The sequence below is a fragment of the Ochotona curzoniae genome, unplaced genomic scaffold (genome assembly GCF_017591425.1).
Source record: "Ochotona curzoniae isolate NIBS_2020 unplaced genomic scaffold, NIBS_Ocur_1.0 contig_291, whole genome shotgun sequence".
Classification (NCBI taxonomy): Eukaryota; Metazoa; Chordata; class Mammalia; order Lagomorpha; family Ochotonidae; genus Ochotona; species Ochotona curzoniae.
The window spans coordinates 13,495,884-13,519,633 of NW_024465649.1; the positions used below are offsets into that span (position 1 = coordinate 13,495,884).

A 23,750-nucleotide genomic window follows, 5' to 3' on the forward strand; every position below is an offset into this window, starting at 1 on the left:
CTATAATTTCCAAAGCATCTTTCATCTAAAAATCTAAATACTGAGCTGGCGCCATGATGTGGTAGACCAAGCCTTTGGCTGTAGCACCGACATTCCATATGGGGTACTAGATTTGAGTCCTGGCTGCTTCATTTCTGATCCAGCTCCCTGACTGTGGCCTGGGAAAGCAGCAAGGCCTGACCCAATGACTTGGGCCCCTGAGGCCACATGGGAGTCACTGTGAAAAAAAACCTGTGCCTGGCCTGACTGGCTGCTGCGGCCATTTGGGAAGTGAATCAGCAGATGGCACATCTTGATCTCTCCTTCTCTCTCTGTTACTCTGCCTTAAACACAAATAAATACATCTTACAAAAAATAACATGAATACTGTGTTCTCAGGTTAAAGCTCACTATGCACTCCCAGCACACCAGTGTACACAGAATGCCATGCTGCCTGGTATGACTGATGAAGCTGCAAGAGAAAAAGCATCAAACTGTAAAAACTATATTTGACCGTCATCAGCCAGTCAAGCAGAGGGTAATCTGCAAAAAGTAGAAGGTGCTATTAAAAAACTAATACATGAAAACTGCTTTTCTCCTTTCTGGCAGAGGTTCTGTTGGCCCAACAGCCCTCTTGCAATACCTATTTCCCAGGCTCTTTTCCAGCAACTTCCCACAAGGACTAAGAAGGCAGGGTCCACCAACGTCTTCTTCCCTCCTGAGGGTAAGAGGTCCCATGCACTCCCAGGACAAGCTCTCGGAATGAAGAAGCCATCTGAAGCTGGAAACAGAAACTGGCTGTGCTTTGCAGACACAAGCTTCCAACCCCTTCCAAAGTATCCATGGTTTATCCCCAGTTACTACAAACAGGGTATCCCTGAACAACTTACAACCAGATTTGGGATTATGTTGTAAAATGAATACAATCTTTGCAACTTACAGAAAACTAACCAAAAAAAGGGGGGTAATAACATAGCTACTCCACCAAAAGCTGGTTCAACATGGATGGCCCGATAGGGTGGGAGGCGGGAAGCTGGGGCAGGAGGGCACAGCAGCAGCCACCTAGGTCTCAACTTGCGTCTGGCACCCAGTGGATCTCTGGTAGTTCATGAAGTAGATCCGGAAGTCACCCAGTATGGAGGCTGCAAACTGCTGTGCCTGGGGGTGCACGCCCTGGTGCTCCTGAATGTGGCGCAGCAGCCATAGTCCTCCTTCTTCCACAAGCATTTTGCAGTATCTGTTGGCTGAAAGAAAGTCAAGCAACATAGTTCCATGGATGATGGGGCACTTGACCAGTCACTCTATTAACCTTTCTGAAGTACAGATTTGGGGCCAGCACCGTGCCACAGCAGGCAAATCTGCCACCTACAATGCTGGTATCCCATGTGGGCAGAAGTTGGAGCTCAGTCTGTTCCATTTCCAATCCAGCTTCCTGCATGTGGGCCTGGGAAAGCAGTAGAGAATGGCTCCAAGTGCTGGGTCCCAGCCAGCTGTGAGAGATCAGGATGGACTGCTCTCGGCCTTGGTCTGACTAGGACCTGGCCATTGTGGGCAGTTAGGGGTTTAACCAGAGGGTGGAGGATCTCTCTCTGTATAACTCTGAGTTACATTTGAACTACCTACATCTTTTTTAAAAATGCAAGCTGCTTTATCACAATGAATAAGTACAAAATTATGACATGTTGGATAAGAAATTAAGTTCAAAAAAGTTGGGACCAGATTTTACACTGGGTTAACCCACCTCTCATGATGCCAGCATCCCCTACATAGCAGCAGTTCAAGTCTCAACTGTTCTGTCTCTAATTCAGCTTTCTGCTAACATGTTTGGGAAGGCAGTGGTAGATGTCCTACATGGGCACACATCTCTTTCCACTATGTAAACAATATTAAAAAGAAAATAATTTTTTTAAAAGAGAAGAAGGCCAAGCACAGTAGCCTAATGACTAAAGTCCTCACCCTGCACACACCAGGATCCCATGTGGGCAATGGTTCTAATCCCTGCAGCCCCACTTCCCATCCAGCTCCCTGCTTGTGGCCTGGGAAGAGTCAAGGATGGCCCAAAGCCTTGGGACCCCGCACCCATGTGGGAGACTCAGAAGACATTCGTGCCTCATGGCTTCGGGTTGGCTCAGTTCTAGCCATTGGGACCACTTAGGGAGTGAATCAGCAGATGGAAAAATTTCCTCTCTGTATATTCAACTTCCTTTTTAAAAATTTTTTAAAGATTTATTTTATTTTTATTGGAAATGCAGATATACAGAAAGGAAGATCTTCCATCTGATAATTCACTCCCCAAGCAGCCACAATGGCTGGAGCTGAGCCAATTCGAAGCCAGGAGCCAGGAGCTTCTTCCTGGTCTCCCACATTGGTGCAGGGTCCCCAGGCTTTGGGCCGTCCTCAGTTGCTTTCCCAGGCCACAAGCAGGAACCTGGATGGGAAGTGGGGCCGCTGGGATTAGACCCTGTGCCCATATGGGATCCCAGCGCGTTCAAGGCCACTTTAGCCACTAGGCTACACTATTGTGCCAGGCCCTATATCCAACTTTCTAATAAAAATAAATAATTCTTTAAAAAAAACCTGACTTTCCAATAAAAAATAAATAGATCTTTTAAAAAGAGAGAGAGAGAAAGAAGAAATTGACTCCCAAGAAGACTGTTAACTTCACTTACAATAAATGCCAATAGATTATCACTTTTGCCATCAATTGACATGGATTAAAACCATTCAATTCTGTACAAATGTAGGGAAAGAGGTGAACTCTTCTACATTGTAGATGGCTATTCAAACTGGTAATCTAGGATCTGAGGACAATTTAGCAATACCTATTAAATTACAAATGTTTGCAGCCTTTGACGTAGCAAAATTTTAAGGATATGGCATATGCCTACAAAATGATGTACTCTATGTAACAGTGCTGTGTACCACCCTAGAATCAAAGCTATGTAATGCATGAATATTAACACTACTGTAAAGTGAGCAAAGTCCTGTTTAAAATGTTCTATAAATATCAACACACTTAAGACCCTTAAGTAGGTACTATTCCATCCATTTCACAGATGAGGGAACTAAGGCACAGACTGGTTAAGCAATGTGCTTAGGTTTGTAGAAATAAACAGCAGAAGTGGGAATAAAGCACAGTGTGGTGGTTCTGGATGGTATTTTAAAAACATTTCTTTAAGAGAGAAAGAGAGAGAGAGAGAGATTGACTTTCATCTGCTTACACACTGCTACAATGGCCAGAGCTGGAGCCAGGAGCCAGGGATTTAACTTGCATATCTCACTAGAAGGCAACCTCACTGTTGCCTTCCAGGGTTATCACAGGCAAGAAGCCAGGACCAGAAGCACAGCTGGGACTCAAACCCATGCTCCCTGGTAGATATAGCATCCCAACCACAGCCTTAACAGCTAGGTCCAACACTTGTCACCAACAAGTCCTTTCAATGATGACTTCATTGCACAGGTACACCTACAACATTACTGATGGAATCAGTGTTTGCCACAAAAAGAAAAAAACGGGAAGCAATGTCTGTCAAAAGGAAACTGGTTGGGGCAGATTGAATGTTGGCAATGGGTTAGTCCAGAGCTGGGGAAGCCTGAGTTCCATGCTGGTGTGCCTGGTTCAAGTGCTGGCTACCCTGCTTCTGCTAATGGGCCTTCAAGGTAGCAGATGCTGTCCCAAGTACCTGAGTTGCTGCCATCCATGTTGGAGAAACAGATGGAGTTACTTCTTGCTCCCAATTTTGGCTGACCTGTCCCAGTAACTATGCACACTGGGAAGTGAAAATTCCCCAAGGGGGTTTTAAATAGGAAAGCATGCAGAAAAATTAGTCAGATTGGGACAAAAAAAAAAAAACCCTGACCACAGACCTCCCTGCCTCTTACGTGCAATGACAAGGAGCAGACTTGTGCATCGCCACAGCAGTGTCAGTGAAAAGGGCAAGCTGTGAAATGACATGTACAGAATGAGCCCACTTTGCTTAAAAATACTCATTGTGGGTTAGGTACAGTGAATTTGGCTGCTGTTTGTAATATTGGCATTAAATATCAGTGTATGGCTCTTCCAGTTTTGATCCAGTTTCCTATTAATGTGCTTGAGAAAACAGTATAAGATGGTCATTGTAGCCATTCAGAGAGTGAACCAGCAGGCAAAAGGTTTCTGTTTCTCCTCCTGCGAACAGAAATAAATCTTAAAAATTCATACCAAATGGAATAAAACATGATGTATATTTCCCACAATTAAAAAAAGATTTATTTCTTATATTCAAAGGTAGAGTTACAGAAGGTGAAAGAGAGATCCTCCATCTGTTGGTTCACTCCCCAAATGACAAGGGCCTGAGCCTGGTGAAGCTAGCGGTCAGGGACTTCATGCACAGTCTCCAACAAGGATGTAAGGAGCTGGATCAGAAATGGAGAAGCCAGGACTCAAACTGGCGCCCATATGGCAGCTTAACCCACTGCGCCTCTTCTGTGTCTCTCACAAGAATGGGAGGGGCCCAAGTACTTAGGGCATATGTATATGGGATGCACACACACACACACACACACACATAAAGATTTCTTCATTTAACTTGAAAGTCAGAGAAAGAGGAGAGTCAGAAAGAGAAAAAGAGATCTTCTACCCGCTGTTTAACTCCCTAAACAGCTATAGTGCCAGAGCTGGGCTGCTCTGAAGCCAGGACTCAGAGCTTCTTCCAGGTTTCGCACATGGGTACAGGAGCCCAAGCTACTCGGGCCATCCTGCACTGGTTCCCCAAGCACATCAGTAGGGAGCTAGATAGGAAATGGAGAAGGCAGATCCATAGGCGGAGGATTAGCCTGAAGTGCTAATGTCAGCCCCCTTTCTTGAGTTTTCTAAAATTATTATTATTTTCTATTTTTGTTTTATAATCTTTACAGTTGATTAGGACACAAAGGGTCAAGGGCTACAGGAAAGTGGGTAAGACCATTGTTTCCACATTCTCTTTTTTTCTGTATCTGCGGGGAAGAGGAGAGATCAAGGGAAAACCCCACCCGACCTCCCAACCATCCCAGGGGTCCCCAACATGGGCCATCCTCTGTGGGCACTGCCCATCTTGAATTTTTATGCAGAAAAAACAGCAGGACAATGATGGCTCTGAATACATACGGTTCTTCCTGAAGATGTGACGCAGGGCCCAGAGGGCCCAAAGCTGAACCCCAGGTTGACAGAAGTCACTAAGGAGCGGGAAAAAGGACTTGAGGGATCTAAAAAGACACAAAGTAGTTAGCTGAGAACTCAGTCCAACTTGAGGGAACTATTGATGTTCAGAACTTTCCTCTCAGGGTCAATTCCTCAACAACAGGCACATTACTAATTGTGGATTGGGACACACCATTCAATAAGCTGCACTATACATATTTAATACCTCATTTCATCCTTGACCATCCCCATTTTATAGATGAGGACTGAGTCTTATAGATCTTGTACAAACAACTTTCCACAGTATCATGACAAAAAGGACTTGAACAAAAGGCTAACCGACTCTTACACTTTATCACTGAATATATTCTTAAAGAATGTATTGCATGAAATTACCTGTAGGTCACCAATGCAGACATTCTACAGTTTGAATTTGGCCAATCCAGGATGGTTGTAAGCTATACCAAAACAAACAAGAACAAAGAGGGGAATGAGACTTGTTAATATCTTATATTCCAACATTCAAGAAAAAAGATGATAGATCACCATGTGTCCTTTATAATTAAAAACAAAATTTTCAAAATCAGGAAATAACTGGGGATATATCTACTTTGTCAAGTTACCGACTGAAAGAGGGAAACGGGAAGAGAGACAGAGAGAGAGCCACAATGGCAGGGGCTGGGCCATGACAAAGTCAGGAGCCAGGAGCTTCATGTAGGTCTCTCTCACGTGTGGCAAAAATAAAAATTAAATTAAAAACTGAAATAAAAATTTAAAACATTCAATTATTTTTATTGGTAAAGCAGATTTACAGAGAGAGAAGGAGAGACAGAGAGAGAAAGATCTTCTGTCCACTGGTTTACTCCCCAGTGGCTGCAATGGCCGCAGCTGAGCCAATCTGAACCCAGGAGCCCGGGGCTTCTTCTGGGTCTCCCATGTAACTGCATGGGTCCCAAGGCCCTGGGCCATCCTCCTCTGCTTTCCCAGGCCACAAACAGGGAGATGGATGGGAAGTGGAACAGCTGGGACATGAACTAGTGCCTATATGGGATCCAGGTGGATGAAGGTGAGGATTTAACTACTGAGCCATCTCAGCAGGCCTACAAATACAGATTTTAAGACACTGACACTGAAGGGCATAGAGTTCACTCAGTAGTGAAGCTCACAGTTGACAAGCTCTACCCATTAGTACAGAGCTTTCAACAAGTACCACTATTAGGTTATTACCTATAGACATGGGACAGGCATTGTGGCAGTGCATCCCATGTCAGAATGCAGGCTCACATCCTGGCAGCTCCACTTCCCATGCAGCTCCCTGCTTGTGGCCTGGGAAAGCAGGATGACCCAAAGCCTTGGGACCCTGCACCCATATGGGAGACCTGGAGATTCCTGGCTTCTGGCTTCGGACTGGCACAGTACCAGCCATTGCAGTCACTTGGGGAGTGAATCATTGGATGGAAGATTTTCCTCTCTGTCTCTCCTCCTTTAGGTATATCTGACTTTCCAATAAAAATAAATAAATCAGATGGGGCCAGTTGTGCAATGGATAATGTGTCTGATTACGGATCAGAAAAATAAATAAATCTTTTTTGTTTTTTTAAAAAATGAAACTATTGGGGCACAGGGCAGAGTGCCCAGGAAACTTGATGAGCTGCAGGGACACGGGCATGTGGGCTGCCATCTTCTACTCCTTGTTCACTTACTTACACACAAGAGAGTGAGCTTTGGCTGGGATGGTGGTCCTGAACCCCCACTGCAACATGGCTCGTGTACTGGGAGACCCCCTTTCCTCACAGACTAGATATAAAGCTCTGCAGCTCCCCATCCCTCTACCCTAGCACCTGTGACTACCCAGGTCTGGTCTGGGACTCACTCAGCTTTGTTAAGTCCCGTTTGTTCTAAGTGGCCAACTGCCTTGATAAATGAAAAGAACCAGTGTGGCCCCACAGCAGCTGGTTTACCTTGGTGTTTGGCTGCTTAAATCTGCCCAGTACTCAGAACACGGGATGGTACCACACTCCTCCTTTGGGCATTTTAAAGTTTTGGGAGCCCACAATGAGTGTAACAAGTAATTTTCCATGCTAAAATTGCCAAGAGGGGCCTGCATTGTGTCTTATCCCATATGAGTGCAGCTTCAAGTCCCGGCTACTTCACTTCAGATCCAGCTTCCAGCTAACACACCTGGGACACAGCATCTCCAATGCTTGGGCCCCTGACACCCACATGGGAGATTCAGAAGTAGTATTTTAGGAAGTGAGCCAGGAGAAGGAAGATCTATCCACTCCTCCCCTAGACCCCCATCCCCTCTGTACTCTAGACTTCCAAATTAAGATTTATTTACATTTATTGTAGAATCAGATATACTGAGAGCAGGAAAGACAGGCAGGAAGATTTTCTGTCCGCTGATTCACTCTCTAACTGGCCTCAATGGCCAGAGTTCAGCCAATCTGAAGCCAGGAGCTTTTTCCAGGTCTCCCATGCGGATGCAGGGTCCCAAGTGTTTGGACCATCTTTGACTACTTTTCCAGGCCCCAGGCAGGGTGCTGGATGGGAAGTGGAGCTGCCAGGACACGAACCAGTGCCCACATGGGATCCCAGTGCGTGCAAGGTGACTTGAACAACTAGGCCACCACACTGGGCCCGTCAAACAGATGTTTTAAAAATTAAAAAAAAAAAAACCTATTGGAAGGATTATAACAAAATGTCGACAAGAGATAAGCTATAGGTGGCTAGGTATTCATGAAGAACAATCTGTTTTGTGCATTTTTCCATCTTCTATAGTGATCATCTGTTCCTAAAATTGCTACAATCTAGAAAAGTACCCTACAAGAAGAATTTATTCTGGATTTTGCATGGAAGAGAATGGTTCACGTACCAGGTCCTGGAGAAGAAGGATCCTCCTCTGAGGGTCAGGGAAGCTCCACATCTGTTTGTCAGAAGTCAGGTGGGCTATGATACCTGCAGCAAAGTAGCTGACTTCTAGTTCCTTGCTGCGCAGCAAGTTGCTGACGTGGTCCACCAGCTCTCTGGTCATCAGTGTGCATGAGATCTCACTGACCTCAGCAATGTTGTTCTACAGATCCCAGGCAGCAGAGAGCAGCAGGAACACAACAGGAAGGGAGATCAGGAGCTGGGCTCTTCCTTCTGTTCAGCTCAGCGCCACCCAAAACATTCACTCCCCTGGCACCTGCTCCCATCAGCCCAGCGCCCACAGCATCAGCCCTTGATTATTAATGAACAACCACTGAGTAAGTACTTACTACATGCCAGGCACAGTACTAGGCAAATAGTGTCTATCAGCCATATCTCATTTAATCTTTACACGGGTTCCTACCAGCCACATAGCAGGTCTGGATTAGGTTCGATCCCTGGCTGTTGTGGGGTTTTGGGGAAGTGAACATGCAGTTAGAAACCGTCTCCCTTCCTCTGCTTTTCAAAACACTAATAGTTTTTAAAAAGTGGTCACAAATACAAGCAAACAAGAGTGTTTGGAAATGAAATTGATTTTTTCATATAAAACAATAGCAATCCACTTCTTGTGGCTGCAAGAATGCCACTCAGTCTCTTGCGGGAGGTTACCACCAACTCTTCCTGGAAGCTGCACATGAGCTCCACCCTTCCACAAGCATTTCCTTCAGAACAGGTGACAAAGCAGCCTAGCTGATGAGTGGCAAGACAGACGTACCAACCCATCACCTTTTAACCTGCAACTGTTCTGCTTTCAATGATTACTGTCTCTTCTTTCCTGGACTACACAGAACTCTGTTCCTCCTTTCACTTTTCTGCACCTTCCACACACCTAGCACAAGTCACTTCCTCCTGTCCGTGATGCCTCCCATATCTACTGTTTTGTCCAAGGTGTACAAAGATAAAGACAGAGTGCCTGTCACAAGTCATTTGTGGTCTAGAAACAAAGGGCCCAATGGACCTGGGCCTCACTGAGCACCTACCACACTCCATCACAAAGCCAATCTACACACGTCTATCACTACCTCCCCAAACTTACAAGTGCCACTATGCATTGCACACATCTGCGTCTCCTACTGCATCCAGCACAGCAAATAGCAAGTGCTTACGGTATGCCTTCTTACATTCTTGTAAGGCTTCCCATTCATCTTTAAGGAATGAAGACATTTCTCAATTATGCAATAAACTGATTTGAGATAGCATAGAACAATGAAACATCAAAACACTGATTGCCTAGGGGTCGGGGTTGAGGCACAGCAGGCTAAGACAATGAGCCTAAAATGGCTGCATTTGATATGGGTGTTGGTCCAAGTGCCAGCTACTTCACTTCTGATCCAGCTCCTAGCTAATGCACTTAGCAAGGCACCAGAAAATAGCCCAGGTACTAGAGCGCCTGCACAGATGTAGAAGACTCAGATGAAGATCCAGGATACCGGCTCTGGTCTAGCCCAGCCCAGTTGTTTTAGCCATTTAAGTAGTAAGCTAGAGTATCTCTCTCTCTCTCTATTCCTCACCCCAAAACTCTGCCTTTCAAACAAATAGCTACATATTTTTTTTTTAAGATTTATTTTTATTATTTTTTCATTGGAAAGGCGGATATACAGAGAGGAGAGACAGAGAGGAAGATCTTCCGTCCGATGATTCACTCCCCAAGTGAGCGCAACGGGCCGATACTATGCCAATCCGAAGCCAGGAGCCTCTTCCGGGTCTCCCACGCGGGTGCAGGGTCCCAAAGCTCTGGGCTGTCCTCGACTGCCTTCCCAGGCCACAGGCAGGGAGCTGGAAGGGAAGCGGGGCTGCCGGGATTAGAACCGGCGCCCATATGGGATCCCGGGCGTGCAAGGCGAGGACCTTTAACCACTTGCGCCACTGCGCCGGGCCCCATATTTTTAAATTTATTTATTTTACTTGAAAGAGTAACAGAGAGACAAGGAAGGACAGAGATCATCCTGGCTTACTCTCCAAACGGCCGTAACAGTCAGGGCTGGGCTGGTCTGAAATGAAGCCAGGAGCTTCTTTCGGGTCTCCCACGCTGGTGCAGGGGCCAAAGGCCATGATCCATCCTCCACTGCTTTCCCATCAGCCGGGAGCTAGATTGGAAGTGGAGCAGCTGATACTAGAACTAGCATTCATATGAGAGGCAACTACTGTAGGAAGGGGATTAGCAGAGCTATGCCACTGTGCCAGCCCTGTCAAACAAATAAATCTTTAAAAAGAAATTGATCCAGGATAAAGAGGAAGTAAAGTGAGTATCATAGAATCTGGAGCTGATGGCCTAAGTCCGCATTTTGATTCGGTCCCTCAGTACCTAGGTGATGCAGGATAAACAGCACTTCTGCGATTGACTTTGATTCTGTGTGCAGGACAAGGTTCGTTAGAACACTGACACATTTTTTTCCTACCCCTGTGTAGGAATGTAGATTAGTTGCTCTTAGCATCAGGGAATGCTCGCTGCCTTTGGTCTGGCATTTAAGTGCAGAACCTGCTTTGGACAATGGAACATCAGCAAAAGGTGAAAAGGCATCAGCATAGTGGGACTTGCCCTCTGGCTGCCTACCAGCTCTCAGTGTCAGGGAGGAAAAGTGAGCCACTGTGGACCACCCAGCCCCAGCAGACCCACCAGGTAACTCCAGCTACAGTTTCCTCATGTAAAACTGTAGAGTTGAGACAAGTTCCAACTGCTCACCTACTGTTGTAGTCTGGATATTAGTTTGGGTATCTTCCAAAGGTCCAAGTGTTAACACCTGGGTTCCCAAATGCTTATGAGAACAGCTAATGGATTAAGGGTAATAATTAACGAATATAAGTGGAAACTCAATCCGGCAGTGGTGACTGAAGGCAGGCCCTTTGGGAAGCAACGAGGGTGGAACATATTCCGGGAGGGCCTCCTGATCGAATCAATATGGCTCCACAGAAGGAAACAACACACTCATAGATGATGAGTACGTTCCCTCCCCTTCTCATCATACGACCTTCCCTTCACCATCCTTAGCCTAACCAGATACCAAAACGAATAATGCCAGCCCCTAAAACTGCAGATCATTATAAAGCCTGTTGCTTCATCTCAGATACTCAGTAATGAAAAGGTGAATAATACAAAGATTTGTAAATAAATACAATGGCTATTGTTTCAAGCCATTAAGCTATAGTTTGTTAACAGTGACAGATAGCTCATCTACAACAGTATTTACTCACAGGGACAATGTGAAGATTAAATGAGTTTATGTAGGTAAATTGCTCACAGTAGTGCCTAGCATGCAGTAGGTACCACGTTAAGTTTCCTATATACTGGTTCAAACGAGTTCATCTTACCAAAAGACCAAGGACTTTGCTTTTTACCGAAGGCTCTGTAAAAGTCTGTCAAGAGAACATACAAGTTACTCGATTATGAACAAAAGAATGCTACACAATAAATGTAATTCTGTCTTCCCACCTCCAAGACTTGAATGTAGATTAGCACTCCTTGATTTTCAATAAAGTACTTGCAAGCAGTTGGACACCCATCCGTAAGATTCCAAAGTGCTTTCAAAGTAAACAAGAGGGTCATATCACTTAGACGTCCACCCATTTTTTGTTTTACTATTGCTAGCAGTTCCTGAAAACCAAAGAGACAAGGAGTTAGATGCCCAATCGATGGCAGATTTACGAAAGCAGGGCTGATGAGACAAAGATCTTCCATCCTCTGGGTCACACTCCAAGTGGCAGCAGTGGCCAGTGCTGAGCCAATCTGAAGCCAGGAACCAGGAGCTTCTTCCAGGTCTCCCATGTGAGTGCAGGGTCCCAAAGCTTTGGGCCATCTGCTGCAGCTTTCCCAGGCTCCAAGCAAGCAGCCAGATGAGAAATGGAGCAAAAGGACATGAACCAACATCCATTTGGGAGCCTGGTGGTTGCAGGGCAAGGATTTAGCCAATAAACCATTGCACCAGGCCCACAAACAAATAAATCTTAAAAACAAAACAAACAAACAAAACAAAAAAACCTTCCAGTATTGTATATTGCTGCTTTCAATATACATTTTTTTAAAAATATAATTCTACATACTCTATATATCTGCAGCTAGTCCTGCCACCATTCTCAACAACTTTAATGTTTGTCCATCATGGCTTTCAGAAAAACTCCAACTTCAGTTAACCCTGCTTACTTCAGGCCTCCTCCAAAAGATCTGGATGCCCTAATGACTCGTTCCACTGATCTCACTTTCCAAACCTGTCCACGAATTTCTAAAGGGAAGCAAAGCTATGTGCAAATACTACCCCACTTCCCAAAGAATTTGTCCCTAAAACCTGCTCTTTCTGAATCATTCCCTCCCCCTCCCTTGGATCATTTCACCTCACTCTTCACTCAAAACCTCAATCACTGCCCAGCCAGACCCAACGCCCCACTCACAACTGGGGCACTAGCCTCTCCTCTGCTCCAAGCTGAAGCCAACACATTGTTTCTCTAAACGCGATTCCCGCACAGATTAGGCATCAAACCATTTCCATGTTTTAATTATACCAACAATTTCCCCCCTTTTCAAATGATTCTCATGGTAGAATGTTTTATTATAACCGATCTTAGAACAACAACAATAACAGTATCTTGCTTCCTTTGCTTTCCTTTTCTTACTGAAATAAATCTAAAAATTGTCTCTACTTCTTCTCTTCTTTCTGTTCCTCACATTTTAGGCCACTACTCCACTAAAGTCACAATAAGCAAAATCTTGCCAAATCCAGTACTTGGCTGTGTCCCCAGCACATCCATCCACTCAGAAGCATTTAACTGAACTCTCTAATTTCTCCTGAAATACTCCTCTTGGATTCTCAGACTCCTGTCTCATCCGGTTTGCCTTCACTTGTATTCTAGATACATCTGCACTCTTTTTTCTGACTCCTCTCCCTTTTCTGACATGTCTATGTATAGTCAATGCAAAATTGCAGCTTTCTGCCCTCATTCTCCTAGGTATTCCTAAATAAACCCAGATTTTCTCCAGTAAGCCACTCCTCCGAGCTGCACCTAGACTATGAAGAAAGTACTGACCTCCAAGGCACCTGAGAAATCAATACGACCAAAACCACTTCAAATTTCTACCCCAATTTTTATTCTAATTTTATCTCTAATATCAATAGCCATACAAAATAATGGAACAGAATAGAGCTACTGCTGTATATCAACTATAAGACTTCCCTTATAAGAGTAAAGCAAAAGAAAAACCTTGGAGTAAATGTAAGAAATAATAAATGCCCACTTGGGTAGTGAATCTGTAGATGGACGATCTCACTCTAACGCTGCCTTTCATTAGAGAAAACAGATCACTTTGGAAAGCTTGTCACGATGACAATCAACCTACCTTAATGGCCAGGAGGAGCTCTTCTTCCAGTTGTGCAGTTCGCTCTGGTGAGAGCTACAAACAGAAAACCACAAGTGAAGTATCCACCAAACAGTAGGGAAAGGGATTTCCAGCCACGAGGCGATCACATACCTTGAGGGCTAGAATAGACAAGATGCTCACTGCCATTGTCTGCATCTTGGGACTTTCATGCTTGCAGAGCCAGGTTATAACAAACTTGGCAGCATAAAATCTGAAAAGTAGTATGTATATTTCTCAAGATTACACAAAGTTTGTGAAACCGTAGGTAGGGATAGGAAGAAATCATTTAGTCTCCCCACCAAATCACGAAACAAAAAGTTTTGTACTGGGCCCAGTGCGGTGGCCTAGTGGCTGAAGTTCTCGCCTTGAATGCATTGGGATCCCATATGGTCTCTGGTTCTAATCCCAGCAGCCCTGCTTCCCATCTAGGTCCCTGCTTGTGGCCTGAGAAAGCAGTTGAGGATGGCCCAAAGCCTTGGGTACCCTGCATCTATGTGGGAGACCTGGAGAAAGTTCATGGCTCCTGGCTTCAGATAGGCTCAGCACTGGACGTTGCGGTCATTTGGGGAGTGAATCATCAGATGGAAGATCTTCCTCTCTGTCTCTCCTTCTCTCTGTATTTATAAAAAAAATTAATTAAAAAAAATTTTTGTCCTTGTAGAGGAACATCTGGCTGTGGGCCTGTGATGTCATTTATTCTGACTATAGCAGCCTAATTTGTACATTGATAATTTTTTTGTTTTTATTTATTTGATCACTTTTTGGCCTTCTGGCTAAGATCAAGTGTTGTTTTTATTTATTTGAAAGGAATTACAGAGCAAGAAACAACACCGAGCAGGAGAGGGAAAGGGAGACAGAGGGAGGGAATCTTCCATGTGCTTTCCAAATGTCCTCAAAGGCCAGGACTGGGCAGGCCAAAGCCAGGAACCTGGAACTTCATCTGAATCTCCCTTGGAGGGGACAGGGACCCAAGCACTTGGACCATCCTGTGCTATTTTCCTAGAATATTAGCAGGGAGCTTTATCTGAATGGCTGCACCAGGGACTCAAACTGGCACAACTCAACTGGAATGCTGGTGTCACAAGGCAGCACTTGACCTGCAAGGCCACAACACACAGGCCCAATGTTGGTGATTTCCTATGGCTGGAAAATTATGTTATAAATAGCCAAAACAGCCCTAGTGGGAAAAAAAAAAAGATTTCCCACCCTTGTTCTTGAGTAGTCTCACCTATTAAGATCAAGAGCATCCTATAGAGGGAAGACCTGAGTGAACAAGAGAACATTTAAACACCTAAACATTAACCAATAACAGAATGACAAAATTATTTGAGAGACTTGGCTCTTCTACCCACAGGTTCACTCCGTAAATGGCTGTGATGGCCAGAGCAGGGCCAGGCCAAAGCCAGAAGCCAGGTCTCCTAGCTGGATTGAAGGATCAGAGTACTTGGGTCATCATCGTCTGCCTTTCCAGGAACATTAGCAGGAGCTGGGCAGGGATCAGGGCAATAGGGCCTCAAAACGGCATCCCCATATAGGATCAATTAAGCCACAGCACCACCACAACAGACCCCCTAGAACCGGCAATACTTCTTAAGCTTGCCCCTGCTGCAAACATCTTAGATGAGAAGCTATCGTCAAAGAAACTTAAGCACAAAATGGGAGGTGTAGAACCTTAGATCTTGTCTGACTCTGGAACTCACCTATCCAATCAGCAGAGCCTTTGACTCAGGCACCTTTCCCCCAGTATTCATCAGGCTTCTGCTAAACTAATGAGCAAAAGCTAACAATGCTCAGATTAACTTTAGTCAACACCCTGATGAGTTGATCAAGATGGACTTACCTGTCAAATGGAACATCCGCAAGAATCCGGCAGTTCGTTAAGCAGAGAAGACAATTCTTCTGTAACTTTCATGGAATAAAACAGACCAATTTTTAGCAAATAGAACACTGCACCTCAAATAAAGGTTTTAAGCATTGACGGTGTTCCCAGTGAGTTTTCTTACTGAGAATTCACTGTACACCTGGCCCCTTGGACCTCCTCACCACTGATGGTTGTCATGTAGGAAAGATCGAGCTTAGCAGGGACTTTTAGGCTTCTTTGAAGAAGGCTGATTTAGAGATTCCTTTTCCTTTTTTTTAAAGATTTATTTTATTTCTATTGGAAAGTGAGATCCACAGAGAGGACAGACACAGAGGAAGATCTTTCATCTGATGGTTCACTTCCCAAGTGGCCACAGTGACTAGAACAGAGTCGTGCTGGTCCAAAGCCAGGCGCCAGGAGCTTCTTCTGGGTCTCCCATGCGGGTGCAGGGTCCCAGGCCACAAGAAAGGAGCTGGATGGGAAGCAGGGCCATTGGGATTAGAACCGGCGCCCATACAGGATCCCGGCATGTGCAAGGTGAGGACTTTTGGCACTAGGCTACTGTACTGGGCTCAGATGAAAAATTTCTTACATGAAAAACACTGCCTTTCCAATTGTATTTCTTTTTTTAAAGATTCATTTGTTTTTACTGGAAAGGCAGCTCAGATTTACAGAAAGAAGGAGAATCAAAGATCTTCCATCTATTAGTTCACTCCCCAAATGGGCACAATGGCCATAGCTGAGCCGATCCAACCTCGGAGCAATAAAATCAACAGCGTCTCAGAGCTATCAAAATCACAGGAGCAAAACCCTTAGAGCATGTTCCACCCTGGGGAGCCTGGGCTGACATCGGGGGCTGCCCCCTATCATCGGGCATGGCACAGTTTCTTCCCTTCTCTTCCCCCCTTTCCCCAAATACAGGATTGGAAACAACAGCTTCATCCACTTTCACCCTAGTCCTCGACGCTTCCCGCCCCCTCAGTGGTCCACACGGGCATGCATCCTTCTCAGTGATGTAAGCATCATCAAAAATAAAATTTTAAAAAGTCTTAGGCTATATACACATTCATGTTTATATAAAATGAACATTTTAACCACAATCTACGGTGAAATTTTAAATATTTTAATGATTTATATCTGTGAATAGCTATCAATCTTGGGGAATTCAGTTTTTTTTTCTATCCTTTTGTACCTTGATATACATTTCTATGTTTAGATTTATGGTTCAAATCAACACATTTTTTTCATAAGTGGAATGAAAAACTAATACTTTTCAGATACAGAATGTAATAAAATACTAACAGATGTTTCTAAGTAACTGTTTATCCAGGATCTAAAAAACTTTAACCTCATTACTAGGCTGTATCTCCTATAACAAACACGAATTCTTTATCTGATAGTGAAAAATCAGAATGAGATGTTTCAACAAAACAAATAGTTGACTGAAAATAAATGCCATTCATATTTGCTCTAAAGTTGAAAAGTGAAATCAAGAATTCAATTCAAATTACCTGCTGGTAATCAGGAAAATTTTTCAGAGCCTTGAAAAGTAGAGAGATAACCTCTGAGAGCAGTCGAACCGGCATAGTCTTGGCCAGGCCCTGGCGAGTCAAGTTGAGCGCGCAAGCGCTGCCAGTGAACTGCACTGACAAATCATTCGGATGGTTCTTCATTCCTACAGCCACAAGCTGAAGATAAAGTTTGGTTTTAGTGACCTATGGGAACATGAACATTCTATAGTGTGTCTTGTGTGTGTTTGGATTGGCTGGCAAAAATATTTGCTTCCTGGCCCCCACTTTCAGCATTACTTTAGGACATCAATGCATTGCAGCAATATTTTCAACTGCAGCTATAAACTAGTGTTGTGGCTTTGGGCAACTCATTTCCCTTTTCTGGACCTCAGTTTCTTCCCCTTTAAAATTCAATTCACAGCCACTTATTGAAGGGACACAATCATGACTCAGTGTAAAAACTTGTGAGAGATACCAGTGCATATAAACAAACAACAATGTGGGCTGGCACAGTGGCTTAGTGGGCCAATTCTTTGCTTTCTTCTCTGTGGCCTGGGTAATGAGCAGAGGAATGGCCCAAGTCTCTGGGACCTTTCACCACGTGGTCAGAAGAAGCTCTTGGCTTCAGACTGGCTCAGCTCTGGCCATTGCGGCCATTTAAGGAGTGAAGCAGCAGATGAAAGATCCCTCTTCATCTCTTTCAAATACAAATTTTAAAAAATAATAAATCTGGGCCTGGCAGTGTGGCCTAGCAGCTAAAGTCCTCTCCTTGAATGCATTGGGATCCCATATGGGTGCCAATTCTAATCCTGGCAGCTCCACTTCCCTTCCAGCTCCCTGCCTGTGGCCCGGGAAAGCAGTCGAGGATGGCCCAAAGCTTTGGGACCCTGCACCCGCATGTGGGAGACCCAGAAGAGGCTCCTGGCTCCTGGCTTCAGATCGGCATAGCACTGGCCGTTGCGCTCACTTGGGGAGTGAATCATCGGACAGAAGATCTTCCTCTCTGTTTCTCCTCCTCTCTGTATATCTGACTTTGTAATAAAAATAAATAAATCTTTAAAAATAATAATAAATTTTTTAAAAAACAAGCACTGAAGAATAGTCTCCTAAGAGTGGACCCTGAGATAGTTGGGGAACGAACAGTAATTTTTCTAAGACTCATTTATTATTTATATTGAAAAGTCAGATTTACAGAAAGAAGGAGAAACAGAGATAAAGATTCTCTGCCCACTAATTCATTCCCCAAGTGGCCACAACAGCTGGAACTGAGCTGATCTGAAACTAGGAGCCAAGAACTTCCTCCGGGTCCCTCACATAGGTACAGGGCTCCGCGGCTTTGGGTCCCACTGTTCTCCCAGGTCACAAGCAGGGAATGAAAGTCATCATGGTGTGCTTTGGGGGTAATTTTTAAGTGAACTAAATAAGTAACAGAACAGTGGCTTTATGGGCTGTACTGTGCCTACGAGGCCAGCATCCCACAATAGTGCCAGTTTAAGTCCCAGCTGTTCCATTTCTTTAAGATTTTCACTTTAAAAAAAAAGTTTAAAGATTTATTTTAATTTGAAAGACACATTTTACAGAAAGAGAAGGAAAGACAAAGACAGAGATCCTCCTCCTCCTGCTGCTTTACTCCCCAAATGACCACAACAGCCCAGAGCTGATCTAGTCTAAAGCCAGGAGCCAGGAGCTTCTTCTAGGTCTTCAACATGGGTGCAGCAGTCAAAGATTTTGGGCCGTCTTCCACTGCTTTCCCAGGCCAATAACCAGATAGCTGGACTGGAAGTGGAGCAGCCAACACAAAAACTGGAGCCTGTGTGGGATGCTGGCACTACAGCTGGAGGACTAGCCTGCTATACCATTTTGATGCCCACAGATTCTTGTTTTAAAATTTTTAATTATTTTTTTCTTAGATTTCTAAAAAGCATTTATTTATTTTTATTTGAAAAACAGATTTTTATAGAGAGCAGAGACACTGAGATCCTCCAACTGCAATTGCAGCAGAGCCAGGCGCTTCCTCAGCATCTCCCACATGGGTGGAAGAGCCCAAGCACTTGGGACATCAAAGTGGAACAGCCAGGACACAAACTGGCAACCACATGGGATGTTGGTGCAAAAGCAGGAAGATGAGCCTGCAATGCTACCATGCTGGTCCCAATTAGTTTTTATATCATTTGGAAAACATATGGGGGCCCGGCGGCGTGGCCTAGAGGTTAAAGTCCTCACCATGAATGCACCAGGATCTCATATGGGCACCGGTTCTAAACCCAGCAGCTCCACTTCCCATCCAGCTCCCTGCCTGTGGCCTGGGAAAGCAGTCGAGAATGGCCCAAAGCCTTGGGGCCCTATACCTGCGTGGGAGACCCGGAGGAGGTTCTTGGTTCCCAGCTTCGGATTGGCTCAGCTCCAGCTGTTGCGGCCACTTGGGGAGTGAATCATCAGATGGAAGATCTTCCTCTCTGTCTCTCCCGCTCTCTGTATATCTGACTTTGTAATAAAAATAAATAAATCTTTAAAAAGAAAAACATATGGAACCTCTTCCTCCATCCTTTCCCCCATCTGCTCATCTCCTGATTTAGTTCCCTGCTAAGGTGTTTGGAAAACCAGCAGAAATGGTCCAAATACTTAGGCCTCTGTCTCCTAGTGGGGAGAAGCAACTGTTAAAGTCACTTGGGGAATGAAGAAGGAGATGCAAGAACTGTGTCTCTCTGTCTCTCCCACCCTCTAATTCTGCCTCTTAATTAAATAAACAAGTGAATAAATAAATATTTTTGCAAAGGTGCCTGAGTTATAATTACCTTTAAAATTGCAGGCATTACTAGCCGTGTCGCAAATGTCTCTGTGAACAGCCTGTAGAGGGCATCTCTCATAAAACACAACCTGTTCTTATAGCGGCTCAGTGCTTCCGAAATCTGATTAATACTGGCTCCTCCAGCAACCTGAAAAACAAAGACATTCCTAACTGAGTTCACCATTCATTTTTAAAAAAGATTTACTCATTTTTGTTGCAAAGCCAGATATACAAAGAGGAAAAGACACAGAGAGGAAATCTTCCATCCAATAATTTTCTTTCTGAGTGGCTGCAATGACTGGAGACCAGCTGAGCTGATCTGAAGCCAGGAGCCAGGAACCAGGAACCAGGAGCCTCTTCCAGGTTTCCCATGCAGGTGCAGAGTCACAAGGCTTTGGGTTGTCCTCTACTGCTTTCCCAGGTCACAAGCAGGGAGCTAGATGGGAAGCGGATACAAACTGGCATCAATATGGGATCCCAGTGTGTGCAAGGTGAGGACTTCAGCCATTAGGCTATCGCACTGGACCCACCTCTAATGTGCATTTCTATACCCATTAGCAAGAAGCTGAATCAAAAGTGGAACAGCTGAGGCTGAAAATAGCTTTGAATCAGATGCCAGCTTTGCACAAAACAGGGCCCCACCATGCATTTGAACATAGGTTTTTTTTTTTAAGATTTATTTTTATTATTTTTTATTGGAAAGGCAGATATACAGAGAGGAAGATCTTCCATCCGATGATTCACTCCCCAAGTGAGTGCAATGGCTGATGCTATGCTGATCCGAAGCCAGGAGCCTCTAGGGTCCCAAAGCTTTGGGCCATCCTCAACTGCTTTCCCGGGCCACAGGCAGGGAGCTGGAAGGGAAGCGGGGCTGCTGGGATAGAACCAGAGCCCATATGGGATCCCGGGCGTGCAAGGTGAGGACCTTAACCACTGTGCCACCGCGCTGGGCCTATGCATAGGTTCCTGATTGAAATAGCAACTAGAGCTCAAATAATGACCCAGACCATTTAAAAAGTTGTACATTTAATCACAATTTTGGATAAATGCTCTGATCAACTGGAGCCTATAATTCTGACTTTCCAATAAAAATAAATAACTCTTTTAAAATTAAAAAAATTCAGGTCATAGTGACACGATTCCCTTTAATTTGACCTAAATTTCATACAACGAAAAGAGGTCTGGGAACACTTTGACAAAGAACAGATAGTGAGCATTCGATGTATTTGACTGCAAAGCCAAGATTAAAACAAGAGGATGGGACCATTACCACAGAGCGCTAGGCTAGGCTTCACATGTAGCACCAACATTCATATTCAGGCAGCTCCACTTCCCATCCAGCTCCCTGCCTGTGGCCTGGGAAAGCAGTCGAGGACGGCCCAAAGCCTTGGGACCCTGCACCTGCGTGGGAGACCCGGAAGAACTCCCGGCTTCAAATCAGCAGTTGGGCCCACTCAGGGAGTGAACTAGTAGATGGAAGATCTTTCTCACTCTGTCTCTCCTCTCAGTAAACCTTCCTTTCCAATAAAAATCAATAAATCTTACTAAAAAAAAAAAATCCCAATAGGAATGAGCAATTGTGGTACTCAAATCTTGGGTTTCCCACAAAAAGGAATGAGTGTCCCTGAGAGAAATGTCCAATTTCAGGGCTGGAGTTCCAAAAACAGAAAAAAAAAGCTGTGCCAGAAAGCCAAGGAAGTGATTTTTTTAAAGAAGGTATAATAAGACACAGGAGACACATGGAAAAAATTTGCCTTGGCCAATTTGTGACAATCTGATCATAAAATAATCAAGGACAGTAAAGAATTATAACCACCAAAACCAACAGGAATGAGCCAGTTCATACTGAACACTGGCTATACAGACGGGAGCAGGTCCTTTCTGATAAAGGCACGATAGATTGGAAATTCTTACATTCAATCGCTTTTCAGCTAGCAAAGTGGGAAAGACTGGTTCAGGCATGGAACAATCAATGTTAAATACACATTATAAAGCTAAGTAAAGAACAAGTGCATAGGGGCTAACGTGGTGGCCTAGTGGCTAAAGTCCTCGCCTTGCACATGCTGAGATCTCGTTTTGATGCTGGTTTGTATCCCAGTAGCCCCACTTCCCATGCAGCTCCCTGCTTGTGGCCTGGGAAAGCAGTTGAGAATGACTCAAAGCCTTGGGACCATGCACCGCGTGGGAGACCCAGAAGAATGGCTCCTGGCTACAGATCAGTGACATTGCAGCCGATGTGGCCACTTGGGGAATGAACCAGCTGATGGAAGATCTTTCACTTTATCTCCCCTTGTCTCTGTAAATCTTTCCAATAAAAACAAGTAATTTATGTTTTAAAAAAGTATCACTAGGAAAAGCTATACATTTATTCCAATAAAGATCAAATCATTTTTCTTTTGTTTTTTGTTTCAAGTTCTAGTTTTTTTTAAAATAACTTAAGTCTATCTTAAAAACTGCTTGTCATAATTCTGAAAAAAAAAATAACATTCTCCACGTCTCCCATCTGTCTCAATTATTTTAGCTGCTGAAGATTCATAGACTTATTTTAACTTTCAGAATCATAGACTCAGGCACAGATCTCACTCTACCAACAGTTGTCCCCATCATAAAATGAGAAATTCTGAAATATATTGCCTTGAAACAGGAAGAGACAGAAAGTAAGACAGATCCCTTCTATTGCACTGACTCACTTCCCAAATGCTCACAGTCACCGGGTCACACAGTCCAAAGACAGGGAAGTGCAACTGTCCCTTGAAGTCACAATTACCAAGCCTACAATGTGATAGAGGCACAATAATTTACTAAGCTCCTGAAGCATTTTATAATTTTTTGGTAACCCTAACAGACTATGATGCACAGCAGCCGTTTAATAAAGTTCAAAAGAAACAAAATTTTAGTTGAGAACACACCCTCAATCCTCGCTCTGTAGTAAAGAAGTCAGAATAACCAGCATCCGTGCACAATAGTCCCACGAAACACAATGCAGGGTGTTCTTGTACAAACAGTTCTACAACATCATCAGTGATGTGAGCACCCCCCGAAATATCCAGGGATTCAACATTCGGAAGGATATTCTTCTGCTGTAGCAAATGAAAACCTAGGTCAGACTTGAGTTCCTTGTGATTGGACAAATCAAGGTGAAGCAGACAATTAAGTTGTCCAATGACTGCCACAACCTGCGGCCCACTCATGGTCAGGAATTTCAGACAATGCATGGCAAGGGATCGCAGACGATCCTTACAGTTAAGGAGTGCAGAAATGTCAGCGACTAAAGTACTGGAGATATCTAAACTTTCCAGTCTTGGTAACTGACAAACAATAGCCAGGTCTTCAGTATGAAAAGAGACATTGAAAACGCTTAAGACGCGAAGACCGGTGAGCTGACCAAAGAGCACTATTGATTCTTGAGGGTTGCTTGCTGAGTCCAGGAGGAGACTTTGCAGGTTCTGCTGGATCCAGCTATTGCTGCAGACTCCACTTAACATCTCTGTGACTGAGAGGTCACCGTTGACGGCAGTGGCGTTCAGCTCGATGAACTTGTGATGGCAGAAGGCGTTTGAGAAAGTAGCTGCAGAGATTTTAGCATTCTGGATATTGATCGCCTTCAGTTTCATCTGATCGCCTTGGAAAATGCTTGCTGTTCTGTCATTCAGCTTGCCTGTAAGAGAACCAGAACCAGCTTGGAATGCTATCCCAATTTCGCATCTTTCCAGGGTGAAAGGTAGCCATCATTATTAACAGATGGTAATAACAAGAATGACCACAATTATTGTTTACATTGTACCAGGCACTACTCTATATTTTTTCATAAAATTATCTCACTGCTATGCACCAAGCTTACAAAAGAAATTGTTATTATTATTATTTAGATAACAAAACTAAAGCTTCAGGTTAAGTAACTTGCCCAAAATAAACGTATATGGCAGAATCAAGAATCAAACTCAGTTTTACCTACAGTCACTTTGAACAAAATTATAAAATAGGCAGGCAGTACGGGATAGACAACATGCAAACAACACTATTGCTTTCTTTAAAGATTTATTTATTTTTACAGGAAAGGCAGATATACAGTGAGGAGGAGAGACAGAGAGGAAGATCTTCCATCAATGGTTCACAACCCAAGCGGCTATAATGGC

At 44.2% G+C, this 23,750-nt stretch overlaps 1 protein-coding gene across 1 annotated transcript in view; it reads right to left on the reverse strand.

Annotated features, from left to right (window-relative positions):
• Nucleotides 1–1,041: 1,041 nt before the first annotated feature.
• The window catches only part of ZYG11A (zyg-11 family member A, cell cycle regulator), a 35,590-nt gene continuing 12,881 nt past the window's right edge, over nt 1,042–23,750 (reverse strand). The window contains exons 3-14 of the mRNA XM_040978613.1: nt 22,524–23,272; nt 19,622–19,762; nt 16,827–17,003; nt 15,295–15,359; nt 13,566–13,665; nt 13,434–13,487; nt 11,538–11,699; nt 11,417–11,461; nt 8,013–8,210; nt 5,534–5,595; nt 5,105–5,202; nt 1,042–1,223 (exon numbers count right to left, since the gene is read on the reverse strand). Of these exons, the coding sequence (XP_040834547.1) occupies nt 1,042–1,223; nt 5,105–5,202; nt 5,534–5,595; nt 8,013–8,210; nt 11,417–11,461; nt 11,538–11,699; nt 13,434–13,487; nt 13,566–13,665; nt 15,295–15,359; nt 16,827–17,003; nt 19,622–19,762; nt 22,524–23,272 (2,033 nt within the window). The remainder of the gene's footprint in view (nt 1,224–5,104; nt 5,203–5,533; nt 5,596–8,012; nt 8,211–11,416; nt 11,462–11,537; nt 11,700–13,433; nt 13,488–13,565; nt 13,666–15,294; nt 15,360–16,826; nt 17,004–19,621; nt 19,763–22,523; nt 23,273–23,750) is intronic.